Source organism: Biomphalaria glabrata, chromosome 8 (assembly GCF_947242115.1).
Source record: "Biomphalaria glabrata chromosome 8, xgBioGlab47.1, whole genome shotgun sequence".
NCBI lineage: Eukaryota > Metazoa > Mollusca > Gastropoda > Planorbidae > Biomphalaria > Biomphalaria glabrata.
In genome coordinates, this window is record NC_074718.1 from 7788017 (window position 1) to 7804201 (window position 16185).

A 16185-nucleotide genomic window follows, 5' to 3' on the forward strand; every position below is an offset into this window, starting at 1 on the left:
CCAACCGCCTTTACTTTTCCCCAACTAATGTCAGGTACCCATTAGAGCTGGATGGACTCAAAAGTGGCTGACAAAGATCAGAAAATTAAAAATCCCAGGATTCAAACTCTCGAACTCGGTTCGGAAGCCAAGCGCTTTATCGCTCAGCCACAGTGCCTCCTTTTTTTTAAATATTTATCAGAAAAAACAAAACAAAAATAAGGTAAGGAATAATATAAAAATGTTTTATAGATATTTATTTTTAAAGTCAACACCTTTTTTTTCTATTTTGTTACAAAAGGCTTTTTTGTGGGTCCTGATGAAACCATGCTACACCACAACTCCAGTTGGAAAAGATTTACTTGCAAATGTCAAACATCCCTGCTTGACAAATTGACTCCTACACTGTGATGTCTGCATTGAAATCATCTCTGAAGAGCCACAATACATACTGGCACTTCTATTTTCTTTATCTTGATGACTGTTGACAGCTTTTTAAAAACTAAACATCTAGAAAATTCACTTCTGACATACTGCATCACCAGTAATTTTTTAAAGATATTCAACAGCTTCAATCAATAAATGATTAATTCAATCAGAACCAGAAGATCTATTCAATTGATTGGACTTGACAAGGATTTCTCAACAGTATGAATTCGCTGGTGCTTTTTAAAATTTTGAGACTTAGAAAATTCTTTTAGACATATGTGACATTTGAAAGGTTTTTCCCCAGTGTGAATTCGCTGGTGCGCTTTTAAATTACCAGCCTGAGAAAATTCTTTTAGACATACGTGACATTTGAAAGGTTTTTCACCAGTATGAACTCGCTGGTGCTTTTTTAAATTATAAGACTGAGAAAGTTCTATTTGGCATATCTGACATTTGAAAGTTTTTTCACTCGTATGAATCAGCTGGTGCTTTTTTAAATTTTGAGACTGAAAAAATTCTTTTAGACATACTTGACATTTGAAAGGTTTTACACCAGTATGAACACGCTGATGTTCTTTTAAATTATAAGCCTGAGAAAATTCTTTTAGACATAATTGACATTTGAAAGGTTTTACACCAGTATGAACACGCTGATGTTCTTTTAAATTATAAGCCTGAGAAAATTCTTTTAGACATGTTTGACATTTAAAAGGTTTTTCACCAGTATGAATTCGCTGGTGTTTTTTTAAAGCAGAAGGCTGAGAAAATTCTTTTAGACATGTTTGACATTTTAAATTTATTTCATTAGTATGATTTTGCTGGTGCTTTTCTAAATTATGATGCTGAGAAAATTGTTTTAGGCATATTTCACATTTGAAAGGTTTTTCACTGGTATGAATTAACAGGTGTTCTTTTAAATTATGAGGCTGAAAAAATTCTCTACCAGTATGAATTAGCAGGTGCTTTTTTAAAACTTGAGAGTGGGAAAATATTTTAAGACATATTTGACATTTTAAAGATTTTTCACCAGTATGAATTCTCTGGTGTTCTTTTAAATTTTGAGACTTAGAAAATTCTTTTAGACATACTTGACATTTAAAAGGTTTTTCGCCAGTATGAATTCGCAGATGTGCTTTTAAATTTTGAGACTTAGAAAATTCTTTTAAACATATTTGACATTTGAAAGGTTTTTCACCAGTATGTACACGATGGTGCTTTTTTAAATTATAAGACTCAGAAAATTCTTTTGGACATATTTGACATTTGAAGGGTTTTTCACCAGTATGAATTAGTTGGTGCTTTTTTAAAAACCGTGACTGAGAAAAACTTTTAAGACATATTTGGCATTTAAAAGGTTTTTCACCAGTATGAATTCTCTGGTGTCGTTTTAAATTATATGACTCAGAAAATTCTTTTAGACATATTAGACATTTGAAAGGTTTTTCACCAGTATGAATTAGTTGGTGCTTTTTTAAAAACCGTGACTGAGAAAAAGTTTTAAGACATATTTGACATTTAAAAGGTTTTTCACCAGTATGAATTCTCTGGTGTTCTTTTAAATTATAAGACTGAGAAAATTCTTTTAGACATATCTGACATTTGAAGGGTTTTACACCACTATGTATTCTCTGGTGCTTTTTTAAATATTGTGACTGAGAAAATGTTTTTAGACATGTTGGACATTGGAAATGTTTTTCACCAGTATGAATTTGCTGGTGTTGTTTACAACATGAGGCGTCAAAGTGTTCTTTTAGACATATTTCACACTGGTGATTTTCTATTTGATGGCAAGAAGAAAGCTGCATTTCTTTGTCTAAAGTAGCCTCGTTAGGATGGTTTTGTTTCGTGTCCTCCTTTTTGATAGTCATGAATGAACAACTTTCCGAATCCATTTCTCTTTTTGATATCATTTCCTGTATCTGCTTGAATAAACAAAACAAATAAGTAAGATATATAAAAAAAATACTTTTAAAAAACAAAATTAAGCTAAGTGTAATTGTATCAATTAGTTTGGATCAGACGTGTCCTAAAATTAATGTTATAGATCTAGAATCTAGACCAGGGGGCCACATGCGGCCCCGCAGAGTGTTTTTATGCGGCCCGCTGACACCTACAGAAATCAGGTGTGCCCACAGTATATACAGATTAAAAAGCAAATATATTAAAATAATATCTATATAAATTATTGAAACTGTCTCATTATAAAAAAGTTTCAAGTAAACAAAGATTATGCTTATTGGTTATACTTCAATACACTCAATTCAAGACAATCTCTTATCAGTATTTATTTAATGCTATGAAGAACTGTGTTGAATGTTGGGTGTGCTTGAAACAAGATGGCAAGTGTAACAACTGATGGAGCTCGATCTTTGATATAGTTTGTTTTTTGTTTTTATATAAAAAATATATCCCAACCATAAACTCTAAACAGGAAAGTTTGCACAAAACTGAATAAAATTTCAATATATTATTGACAACAATGACATTGTAATAAACCTCATTAGGACTAAGGGATGTTAACCAAAGGTATTTATTTAGGAATAAAATAATCCAATGTATCTGCTATCTTAGCTTAGGCAAGGCAAATGAGAAGAATATAAAATCTCAAGAAAGAAATTGTTATGTTACTTGAAGGACATTGACTGTGACTTTGTTACCAATATTTACAATAAAGAGTGGAAGACAGCTTTCATGTGTTACATGATTGCTATTGCGATGGGCTTTTTTTGCATATGAAATATAAGTACATGTTAAATCTTTTCAAACAAGGCTTTCCATTTCTACAAGGAAGCAAAAGATAGCAAGTAAGCAGATATATTTAGATTTGATGACCAAAATATATTTGTCTACTATGAAGAAATACAGCAGACTAAAGCAGCAGTTCTCAACCTGCAAGTTGCAACCCCTATGCAGTCGAATAACAAAATGCCAGTGGTCCCCTAAGACCATCATAATTTATTTTTTTTTACTATTAATTATATATATTAAAACATAAAATAAAACTGGACATTATGCACATTTTATTCCATTGACAGTTGCTTTTTTATTAATTTTTTCAATATATAATTGTATTTGAGATAAGATCAAAAATTGTGTTTCAAGTAAAATATAACTGTATTTGAGATAAGATCTCAAATGAAACAAGGGCATGCGACTAAGATTGAATTACTTAGCAATTGGGAAACATTGTGTGTAATTTTTAATATGTAAAACAGGTGCTTATATGTAAGAATAATGCAGGTGAGCAGGAAACCTGTGCTGGAATAGAATGAGGAATGGTGGGTAGAATGATCATTTGGTCTTAGAGGGAAGCAGCTGTTGTGCTTCTTTATATATAATAAGATAACATGACGTCTTTACATTATGTTGTCGTAATAAGTAATATGAAAATATGTTCTACTTATCCTACTTCAACATATGTAAGAATATATTTTGCCCAAAGTAGTATGGCTGAGTTGATAGATTGTCATGCTAATCACCTGAATGTTGCTGGTTTGATCATCATACAAGAATCAGGACATCATCAAATAAACACTTTTTAGATACCTGGTACATACATAGTAAATAGTGCGATTGCATCTTTTTACAGTATGAAATTAACAATAAGTAAAGATTTCTGATCTTGTTTGTAGGAAGTTAATATTTACCTGACTCTCAGACACTTTGGTGACAGTGGTGTGTCCAGGCATTATGATAGGTACAGGGTAAAGTTCGTTGTCTGCTTTCGTTGACACTTCCAGTAGTTTACAAGCAAGGGTCCATGGTTCATTACTATCTGTACAATCATTCATTTCCATCTCTTGCTTTACAGTAATTCCCTATAAGACAAAAATTTTAACATTAAAAATTAATACAAAATGAGAAATGGGAACAAAAAAGTACGGCGGTACCAACACGTTTTGAAGAAATTGTTACTTTTCTTGTGTTTTAACATATATTATTAATTTTTAGCAGTAAAAAGTTAGGAAATCAACTACTGAGTACCGGCACCTTTTTTTTTTTTACAAAAAAAAAATGCTGTATATATAGATATGTATACGAACAACAAATCTATCATGCTATAGAACTTTCTACTTTGCCTAGGCATTGTCTAGAATGTACTGAGTGCTCTATTTTCTCTATTTTCTTCAACAAACCTGAACAGTTTTGTCTTGTTCTTAAAAGTGTAGAATCTAATTATCTAATCCATTTTGATTATGAAATACTATCTGAAATACTATTTTTGTGTGCTGGTTAACTTTTTGATATCAACTCCATTTGAAAATGAGCAATCTTTCAACTAAGAACAGGACACGAACCTCTATTAAATTACCATCTTAACACCGCGACCACCCATAAACTGTATCCTTTTTGCCCCTTCCTAATCCACCTTAGGCAGACCTTATTACCACTCCAGCCCAACATAACCAACACCCTGTATGGCAATGCTGAACAACTGAAGGAAACAGCATAGTTATTAAGAAGTGGCGCATAGATCAAGACAAAATCTAATAGAATTGAGTAGATTTAGTAGACCTAGTTGAGATCTAGTAATCTAAGTCGCACATAGAGGGTAGTTTCTAGGCCAAAAACTCACTTCCCGACCTGAAATTTGATCGACCATCTAAATAATATAGACTAACATCAGTCATAATAAACTAGTCTATTGACTTAAGTCGACAGAACACCGTCAAGAAATTGGATGGCATTTCACCGACAAGCTGTGATTGCGCGTGCTTTCCCCTATAGCAATAGATCTAGTAATCTAGTAGGCCTAATGGAAGCCTCTATGCCCAACTAGATCTAGCCGCCTTGCTCGCGTTTTACCAGTTATGGCCTGAATGAAATTGGATAAAAAAAAATATTTTTTTTTTCAAATTCCAGACTTTTCCCAGATATTTAACAAAATTGCCTCGAAAAGTAGCAATTTTCCAGACTTTTTCAAGTCTGAAATCTGAATTTTGAAATTCCAGACTTTTTCCAGACCGCATACGAACCCTGTTATTACGAAATTTTAAAATGCCAATTTCTTTGATAAACTATGTAGTCGAATGCTGATTTAAAAGTTCATACAAAAAGTCTTTCAATGGGTGTCCTGGGCCTGATACCTTGTTACTTTTAATCAAGTATGTAGCTTTGAAGAGCAAAAAAATGACACTCCTTAAGGGCAAGTTTTGCTAGTCTGAATTGAGACTGGAGTTGAAAATCTAAATAGTGTTCATCCCCTTAGGTGAGCTACACAGTAAATCTTCACTTTAAAAGTTGCAATGTAGGGAAAGTATAGTGGAGAAAGTATACATTTTAAAACAGATGCCATTTTGTGTAGGTACTGCAACATAGTTTTGTGGACCATAATATGGTGATACACAAGAGGAATTCTTAAATGAAACATAGGGGTAATAATAAAATACCTGATGTCCGGAGTTTGAATCTGAAGTTTGAGCACAGGAACTGCTTTCTGATTGCTGTCTACACAGGGCTGATTGTTCTTCTTCAATCTTATCAATTTCTAGGTTTGACACCTTAAAGTATTGTTCTTCACATTGTTGTGCAAACAAATCTTTTTCATCCATTTCATCTTTCATTTGTTTTAATGTATAGCTCAGAGCAAGAGTAGCGTCACGACTTGTATCAGCCATCATGGTACTTTTAGTGGATCTCAACCTCTGCTTATTAATCTAATTGTCCTGGTGTAAAAGAAAAAAAAGTTTAAAGCTAATTTGAATTTTTTTTTAAATGTGTATTATCTATATATATATAATTCTTTTCATCACCCAACAAAACCATGCAAGCAGAGTTACCCCACATAACTTTGGCGACGACAGAGAGTGAGGCTCTGGGGAAAAAAAAAAAGGGGGGGGGGGTATGCAAAGTCACGGGTCGGCTCGTTTGTTTTAAAAAGTTAACAAAAAATTGTATGTTGTAGTCAGCAAACATTAATGTTGCATCATGGGTCTCCCCAGGTACCTTGTCGGCGGTAAATATGGTGGATATTTGGGAAATAAATACCTGGGGAGGACCAAAAAAAAAAAAAAAAAGTCACAAGACCTGGTACAGTGGCAATTTAAAGAACCACCAACCTGGTGTTATATTTATAGTACACAAAAAGATAGCTAATTGCAATATAAGCTGTTCACCTGTCAACAGCAGGATAATGGCTTTATGGCTGAAGATGCCAATATATTCTGAAATGTTTACTTATCATAATTAAAATACCGTCTGCTAAATGGTGTTTATTTTATTTGAGTCTATATGTTGTGGTGATATTACTCAGTAACCACAGTAGACATACGCAACAACAAATTTGGCGTGAATAAAAATATTTAATAAATACACGAATAACATTTTAATAATACCAGAAGAGGTTAAACCACAAGAACCACGCTCATTCAAATAAAAAACAGGGCGTTACATTTACTTTTAAGTCTTCTATCCTGATGGCTTTCTAAATTGAGTGATTTTACTAAAGGTGTTACTCTAGTCAAATGTAAATATTCGTTTGTTATGAATCTCACTGCTCTATTTTGTGTCTGTTTCAGTTTCTTAGTGTTTTCTTGATTGAGGGGTCCCAAACAGAGGATGCATTTCTATTATTTATTATTGGCCTAATTAACGTTTTAGTTTTATGTTCTTATTTGATTTATATAAATTTCTTTTAATAAACCCTAATGCTTTGTCAAGTTTGATTTTTTTCATAGTTTCATCAATATGGGGATTTCTTACAGTTTTTCATTTATTATAATACCTAAGCCTAAGTATTTTGCATTTTTAGTCAATGTTACTGGTTTACAATGAATAATATTTATTTTATTTTATTTTTTGTTACTCTTAATAACATCTAGTCTTAGATTATCGAGATATTCAGTACTCTTAGACTTAACTAGACTGAGGCACTCACTGCCACTGACCACTGACTCTTTGAAGAAAGTATTTAGCTATGTGAAAAAATAAAATGAAGTTCGCAAAAACGAACGACAATTTAGATTTAGCACTTTGATGTTTTTTTTTTACATAGGCAGCACGTGGAAATTTATTACACCTTTGAATTTTAAAGTTGTGTTATCGATTACTTTAGACAATAGCCTAATTAATGCTTTATGAGGAATTTTTTTTTAAAGTTAATTACATTTTTTTTTTACTTTATATTATATTGAAAATATCACTTTTTTGTTTTCACCAATGCAGAAGTTAGAATAGAGAACAAAGTAGGTTAATTTTCTTTTTCATATTAGATATCATGCCTGGCCATAATTCTACCAAGTTTTATCACTGTAAGTCTTTAGCACTGCTTACAAAGTGGAAAATGTCATTTACCAAACAAAGAAAATAATGGCCATGGACAGTTTTGGTGATAGAAAAATTTTGTGAACAAAAATAAAAAAATGACAGGCTTTGTAAAGCTTAATATATTCTGCATAATATAAATTCCATTAGTTTTTGTGTACTAAATACCTTAGCACGAATTGTGATGAATTTTAAAGCGTATTTGAAAAAAAAAAATAATTTTCAGACGATTCTGATCCTATTTCTTAAATATTTTGTTATTTTTAGCCATCAAAACGCTGTCATTTTGTCCACACCTCCCCGGGTCTCTCTGACATTTCTTGAAGCTTAAGACCTGATGTATAATTTGTTTATTTCATCAATGTTTACATTCTAAACAAGTGAAGTTCATAAATATAAATGAAATCAGATTTGTGAGCTAGAAATTTACTATTAATACTACATCTACTCTATTAAATTTCTTATTTAACAAGTACATCTATCGTCTACAAAACTCAATTCCAACTTTTAAACTTTTGCTCGGGAGGGGGGGGTCTTACCAGCTTAGCCAGCAACAAGCTCTCTTCTCTCTTGTTCCATGTTAACCGATGGTGGGTCAAAACGCTACAAAAAAAAATTCATAACTTTCTAACTGTTCAACATACAGTCATAATTTATACACCATTGGAAAGTTCTGTTAAAGTATTATTTTAATGATGTACCAATGAAAAATTATTTTTTTCAAAGATGAATTTTTATTTCACATCCCTAAAGAGTCTTAAGTCAGAAAAATATTGAAAGTCTTTCAATTTCTAGCTTTGTCAGACTAAGTCACTAATCTAAGTGTCACTAAGACACAAACGTCAAAAGACTAAGTAAGACTAAATAAAGTTAAGTCAAATCCAACTAGTAACTACTTGCTACTACTACTAGTCTAAGTGAAATCCTAGGCTAGACTAAGACTTCTGAAATCAATCTCAGAATCTGATAATTTTGTTTTGATTATCTTATATTAGTTAGATAAAATGTTGTAAAATGTTTTACATATTTCGGATGTTCCTTCAGAGTTGAAGATAGTTTACTTCCTAGTGACTAGTCCAAACCTCCCGCAGGACGACGGGGGATGGGAGCGGACAGGGTTTGAACCCTCGACCGTCGATAAATCCGAACGACAGTCCAGCGCGCAAACCGCACGACCAAGCAGCCATCCATTCTAGATCTAAATATGATACAGACGTTACTTCAAAAAAGAAGATGATCATAATATTGATAACAGATTAATCAAATAAAAATTATAAAATTTATATGCATGCACCAATGATTTAGTCATTTTAGTCATGCAGACCTTTAACTTACTTTACAGACTTTACTTTACTTAAAGTCTGCCAAGATATCTGATTAATCTTTTTTTATCTCACTCTACTCTATTGTTAATTTTATACTATAATTAAGATATAATCTAGAAATCTAGATATATAGAATCTAGAAATATATTTAATATTACCGTAACATCACATTTAAATAGACGTCAAGTCATCATTCATGCAGAATTACCTTCATAAGTGTAATTTAAACAACACAAATTTGTTATGAAAAAGAAGTAACTCTCCATCTAAGAAATAGAAAAGTAATAAGAAAAAAAAAAAGAAACAAGTATCACTGAACTAGATTTGATTTTTTTTCTCCCCTCCCCCACCCCGGCGAATTTTTTTTTATATATGTATTTATGTGTGTGTGTGTGTGTGTACATAATCTTTATTGCATTCTGACTCTTCATTCTTTCGGAAGACGTTTATTGTGCCCTAGAATAGGTTCTTCCATAAGTTAGTGGAAAAATTGTAGATTTCCCGCCAATACTAGCAAGGGGATCTGAGGGAGCACTATTTCTGATATTGAAAGCCAACAAAATGCATATTCTGAGGTATCTACAGTGCATTTTCATGCTATTAAAAAGATTTATTTCAAAAACCTAATGTGCTATTCTTACTGACTTAGACCCTCCCGCGCCGTTCGGAGCATTTGACATCAAGCTGTTTCCATAAAAATCTGTCACTGGTAATGTCTGAAGCTTCTTCCCACCTGCCATAAGGACCTCAATGAATGAGTGGCGTCAAGTCGTACTAGGATATCATTGCAACTCTTCTTATGCGTAATTCATTTTGTCGGAGAACATGACCCGCAAACCTCATGCGTCGCTCTCTCACAATCTTACTAAAGGGTCGACCTTGATTTAAACCCGATCTCTATAACTGACTCCTAAAATCTGTCTTAGCCATCTTTGTTGAGCCACATTTAGTGTTTTTCAATTTCGGCAGATGACTATTCACTGCAGTTTATTAAGGGAGCCCTGCCACTGGTAAAAATGTGTAACCACTCTTGAATACGCTCTTGGAATTAAGTGACTGTACTTTGCTTTAGATTTTATATCGAAAAGAGAAGTTTTATCGTCAAAATCATCTGTTCGGGGTTTTCCACCTCAAAATGCTCTGTAGGGGGATCTTAAACTCAAAACCTTCTGGAGGGGTTTTAAACTTTAAACAAACGCTATCTGTAGAAGAGGGGTTTAAACTCAAAACCCCCGATTGGATTGGCTACGCTCATATAATTTTAGTGTGTAATTTGCTTTTTTTTATATTGAAGAGGTATTTTTAGCATTAAACCCCTCTGAATGGGGGTTTAAGCTCAAAACCCCTTTTGGCAACGCTCATAGCATTTTGAGTGCGTAATTTCCTTTTTTTCTTACACTGAAGATGTATTTGTTAGCCTCAAACCCCCTGGCGGGGGGTTTAAACTCAAAGCCACTTTGGCTGCGTTCATAGATTTTAGTGTGAGTAATTTGCTTTTATTTATATTGAAGAGGTACTTTTTAGCTTCAAACTCCACTGGAGGGAAGTTTAAACTCAAAACCCCTTTGACTACACTCAAAACATTTTGAGTGTATAATTTGCTTTGTTTTTATTATTAAAGAGGTATTTTTTACCTTCAAACCCCGCTGAAGTGGGGTTTAAACTAAAAACTAAGTCAAAACCCATTTAGCTACGCTCATAACATTTTGAGTGCGTAATTAACTTTTTTTTATATTGAAGAGGGGGTTTATCGTAAATTTTGGAGGGGGTTTTTAAATCAAAATCTCCCTTATCTGTGCTCTTGGAATTAGGGGATTTTTGTTTGCATTTTTGTTTTGTTTTGTTTTATAGAAGAGGGGGGGGGGTTAACTGCAAAAACCCCAAGTAGGGGGTTTTAAACTCAAAACCCCTAGTAGGGGGGTTTAAACTCAAAACCCCTGGTAAGGGGTTTTAAACTCAAAACCCCATTGGTTGTTCTGGGGCAATTGATGGTTTAGTATTAAAATCGCACATAAAATAAACAAAATCAAAGCAAAAAATCATTCACTAAATTCCGACCCCCCCCCCCCCAAAGGGGAAGATTTCATATCGGGGGGGGGGGGTTGAACCTCAACCCCCCCCCCCCTGGCTACGCCCATGATATATATATATATATATATATATATATATATATATATATATATATGAATAGATCTATGAATACACATAAAACAAAATAAATAAATGTTGGTTTAATAATAGATTAAAGAAGCTTTGGAAACTAAGGCATAAAGAGTTTATAAAAAGTATATAAAAATTATTCACCTAACCCAAAAAGTAAACAGACAGCTGCAAAGTGAATACATAAACAATGTAATATCTAAAGATAACAACAAAACCTATGGTCATAAGAAAATGGAAACAACAGGCATATAGCGCCATTATAGGGAGAAGACAACTTAACACATAATGATAGTGAAACTTAAGCTAACATCCAAGTAGACAACATAGAAGATTTAGTAGTACAATAAAATGGAATCCAAAAACTATTAGCCAACATCAAACCAAATAAAGTGTCTGGACCTGATGGTATTCCAGCTAGCTTACTCAAAGAACTAAGCAATGAGCTAGCACCAGTGTTCAAAATACTTTTTCTTAACCAGGGCAGAGTACCAAGGGACTGGAAAGAAGCTAATGTCACACCCATACCCCTATTTAAAAAAGGAGAAACATCTGACCCAGGAAACTACAGATCAGTATCACTTACCAGCATCACATGTAAAATCCTAGAACACATAATATGTAGCAACATCATAAACCACTTAGACAAACATAATGTCCTCACACCTTACCAACATGGCTTTAGGAAATATAGATCATGTGAAACAACTAATAGGACTAATTGATGATTTTTCAAAAAGTTTAGATATATAGTGAACAAATAGATGCTATCCTACTAGATTTTTCTAAGGCTTTTGACAAAGTTCACGACCATAGTTTGCTTAAAAAATTAAAATATTTCGGCATTAATGGTCCACTGCATCAGTGGATTAAAGACTTTCTGATAGGGAGAGAACAAACTGTAATAATAAATGGCTCTAAATCAAAACCGATAACAGTAAACTCAGGTGTACCTCAAGGAACAGTCTTCGGTCCACTACTATTTTTAATTTACATAAATGATTTACCAAATTGCATTACTTCAGGAACAAAAGTCAGATTATTTGCAGACGATTGCATAATATATAGAACAATAAAAACAACACAAGACACAGATATTTTACAAAGAGAATTAGATGAATTACAGAAATGGGAATCAAATTGGAGCTAGTCTTTCCACCCAGAAAAATGTCAGTTGTTAAGAGTAACAAAAAAATTAAAACAAATTAATTCCACTTATCTTATTCATGGCAAACCAGTAACACAGACTAAAAACGCAAAATACTTAGGTGTTATAATAAATGAAAAACTGTCATGGAATCCACACAAAAAAATCAAACATAGCATTAGGATTTATTAAAAGAAATTTCTATAAATCAAATAAGAACATAAAACTAAAATGTTATTTAACCTTGGTTTGGCCAATAATAGAATATGCATCCTCCGTTTGTGACCCCTCAATTCAAGAAAACATTAAGAAACTGGAACAGACACAAAATAGAGCAGTGAGATTCATAACAAACGAATATTCACATTTGACTAGAGTAACACCTTTGGTAAAATCACTAAATTTAGAAAGCCTTCAGGACAGAAGGCTCATAAGTAAAGTAGCAATCATACATAAAACACAGAACCATAATCTTCAAATACAAAAACAAAATTTAATAAAATACTCAGAAAGACACAAAGATAAAGGCACATTCCTCGTCCCATATGCTAGGACAAATTTGTACAAATACTACTTCTTCCCTAGTGCTATTAGAGCATGGAATGGGTTGCCTGAGCTAGCCAGGAAAACCAGTGACTTGGCAGAATTTAAGTCATTGGTTAATATGCATGACTAAATGCATGACGCGTAGGACGTAATCATCTTCTTTTTTGAAGTAACGTATGTATTATATAAGATAAGAAGATCACCCCTTTCCCTAAATAAAGTATTCCTAATCAAATCTTGGCTTTTTGTTATCAAACAATTGTTATATTAATTACCAACACTTATTGATTGCCACACTACTAATTACCTACAATATTTGATTGGTACATTATCTAATTAGATCTACTTACATTCATTGAGCTATAAATTGTGTGCCAATTATTATTTTTTAATCTTCGTTTCTAGGACATTTATTATAAACTTGTTATTTTGTCCCTGATTGGATATTCTAACTCCACCACCCATAGCGACGTCACTAAAAACTTGACACTCAGACTTGACAGGTAGAAAGAGTTGTCTGCATTGATGGGCAGACGTCTGGTGACCTCATTCTGTTCCCTACGTGTTCAAGGTTATTAATGGTTGGAGATCTCGTGGCACACTTGGTGTTGCTTTGTGAGAGACATGGAATCTTTCCAACCTAATAGGCCTGATATTACGATACCGCTACTACAATAAATTTTAAAAAAATGTTTAAATAGATCTATATTTTCCGGAGAGGAAAAAAAGCGAAAATTAAATTTCTAACATGTAGCCTATTCTTATTACAAGTAGATGAAATATCCCCCCCCCCACCCCCAAAAAAAAAAAAAAAACAAGTCTAGATTCTTGGGGATCTGGAAATTTAGGCACCAGATATTTAGGCAACCGGAAATTTAGGCACCGGATAATTAGGCACTTTTTGACAAGCTCACCAGTCAACTTTAGGAGTTGGTGATGGAGGGAAGCAATGAGCGGAGAATCATCTCTACCTCCCCTCCCCTGAACCCTGTGATGTCTATATTATATATTATATAATGACTCAGCAGTCATTTTTTCCACACATTCTCATGATTGTCATTTTTCCCCATTTTGTCAGCTTTTCTTTAGTTAGAATCGTTATAGTTACTATTTATTATAACGTCACCGATAGTCAATAGCGGCGAATAGCCTAAGGATAAAATATACGTTAACATTTTAAAATTATTTTCAAAATTAAGGACGCTTATTAAAGAGTGCCTAATTATCCGGTGCCTAAATTTCCGGGTGCCTAATTGTCCGGGTGCCTAAATTTCCGGGTGCCTAAATTTCCCGGTGCCTAAATATTCGTAAATATGCGGTGCCTAAATATCCGGTGCCTAAATTTCCTAAATTCAGGTTCTTGACTAGATCTAGGTCCATAACTTAACACATAAAACTATCGTCCTCGCTTGCTATTTTTAAGATTCATAGTAAAGTGGATCTTGTTGCGTGCCCTTATATTTTTATCTTATATATTAAAAACATTACCTCAAAAAGGAAGATTACTACGTCCTACGAATTTCATGTTTGAATCTAGTACTAAGCGTCTGCAGTCAACCCCGCAGCGTGTCATACAGCCCAAAAGTCTCTCCGTGCTTCTACACAGCCATCGCGTGTGTCCATTAGCGCACGAGTTTCTCGTCAAAATAATGTCAACATTGGCAAGACTGCACTGGGTCGGAAATAAGGAAAGTAGTTCAAGACATAATAATAGGTTAATGAAGTCCTGCTGAGCACTGTAAAAAAAAAAAAAGTATTATCACAATACCACTATGTCCTCAGTGCTTGCAAAGTCCTTCCTTTAGAGAAAGCTACCAGGAAAAAGGAGAATATGCAGACAGAGAAAGCGATTAGGTTGAGAATGAAAGGTATACCTGACCCCCCCCCCCCCCCGCCCCCCAGTCCCAGTCCAAAAAGTCCGACACGCCTTTCCACAAAGGGGGCACGTGGCTGGAGTGGCGGTCCTTTGTGGCTGTTACAGAATAGGAATAGGAAGAACCCCCGTGGTCTGCGCGGTCTCCGCACGCTTTTGACTAGTGGGGTCTGAGAACGTGTGCAACTTATCTGGAGCTCCCGGGTCACGTGGTGTCCGTCAACTAATTAACCAATGTTAGCTTTGACGAAGATTCAATTCGTCCACAACCTTAATTAGTTCACCGGACAAGGTGTTTATCGACAAACAGCTCACGTGATAAATGGCGCGAAAAGCATACCGGGTCATTACTACGACGAGAGAGAGGGAGAGAGGGGGGGGGGGGGGTAAGAGAGGAAAAACGAGAGAGAAATAGGGAGCCAGTGGCGTGGCTAGGGTGGGAGAGGAGGTGTATTCACTATAAATATAACAGTGCCACTATACTAGGCAGTGTTAAATGATATTTTTATTCGTTATTTAAGATTTAATGGCACTGGAATATGTTATTTTGAAGCCACGTTTCCATTCAGTGTTTTCACTTATATATCAATATTATATATTTATATTATATTTATGTATACTGTAAGACAGGTACATAGTAATAATAAATCTTTGTAACTTCATTACCTCGTAGACTCTTCCCAGATATAGGCAAATGCAGGCCCTGTACAGGAAAATAATTTTTAAGGGGCCATACCCGATTCAATCTTCAATATTAATGCAATTAATAATATTAAGAAATCTAACAAGCATTTCATGTTAGCTAAGAAAGAAATAGAGAATTTGTAAATTTAAACTCAGTTACATATTTAATATGCATGTTTTGAAATGCAATGGACAATTGACTTCAAGATTAGAGCTTTGCATTTGTCAATGCATCGTAGGCCTACATTCATTTTCCACAGGTAGAGCCTGGTCTATAACAGTGTATATTCTTATACATTCCTTAGTTGTTGTTTTTTTTATTTTAAAAGAACTTTTGTTTTATCCATCTCTCTCTCTCTCTCTCTATTTCTCAATATATATCTATATAAATTTTTGTTAAGACCTAGTTGATTCATTCATCAGTTCCATGATAGAATGTCTTTCAGCGCCCTGAAGACCTTTCTAAATGGCCGTATAGTTTTAATTAACGTTTTCTAAACCTAGTTAGCAGGTCATCAAGGGGTCTAAATGCTGTAATTATCCTTTCTCTAATTTTCGTTTGTGATGCGGTGGTACCTAGGAACTTTCTGTAGCATCTCATTTGCACTGCAAGAATATTCCTCTGTAGCTCTGCAGTCAGTATTTAAGATTCACAAGCATATCAAAATAAACATAGTAAAACAAATGAAAAATGGTTCAAGTTAGACATAATTTTAAAAGCATGGTGGTCGAGTGGTAAAACGGTTGCTTCCGAAAAGAATGGTCCTAGGTTCGAATCT

The 16185-nt window shown here is 33.9% G+C and overlaps 1 protein-coding gene across 9 annotated transcripts; it reads right to left on the minus strand.

Moving 5' to 3' along the window:
* Window positions 1-219: 219 nt before the first annotated feature.
* On the minus strand, window positions 220-14489 carry LOC106067105 (zinc finger protein 271-like). Of its 9 annotated transcripts, XM_056039464.1 has the most exons (6): window positions 9155-9242; window positions 8695-8869; window positions 8211-8274; window positions 5799-6074; window positions 4056-4226; window positions 220-2330 (listed from the first exon to the last, which is right to left on the minus strand). In XM_056039464.1, exons 4-6 carry the CDS (start codon window positions 6027-6029, stop codon window positions 594-596), a joined length of 2139 nt encoding a protein of 712 aa, XP_055895439.1. In that variant the 5' UTR covers window positions 6030-6074; window positions 8211-8274; window positions 8695-8869; window positions 9155-9242; the 3' UTR covers window positions 220-593. The 9 variants fall into 9 exon arrangements, with proteins under 9 accessions (XP_055895439.1, XP_055895445.1, XP_055895440.1 ...); XM_056039470.1 differs by lacking the exons at window positions 8695-8869; window positions 9155-9242 and adding an exon at window positions 14338-14428; XM_056039465.1 differs by lacking the exon at window positions 8695-8869 and having other exon boundaries at window positions 9205-9280.
* Window positions 14490-16185: the final 1696 nt, after the last annotated feature.

Coding starts and splice junctions, on each gene's coding strand:
- LOC106067105 (XM_056039467.1), bottom strand. CDS start 6,029: ATGATGGCTGATACAAGTCGTGACGCTACTCTTGCTCTGAGCTATACA. Junction 4,227..5,798: donor ATTCAAACTCCGGACATCAG/GTATTTTATTAT, acceptor TTTGTCTTATAG/GGAATTACTGTAAAGCAAGA. Junction 2,331..4,055: donor CCAAAGTGTCTGAGAGTCAG/GTAAATATTAAC, acceptor TGTTTATTCAAG/CAGATACAGGAAATGATATC.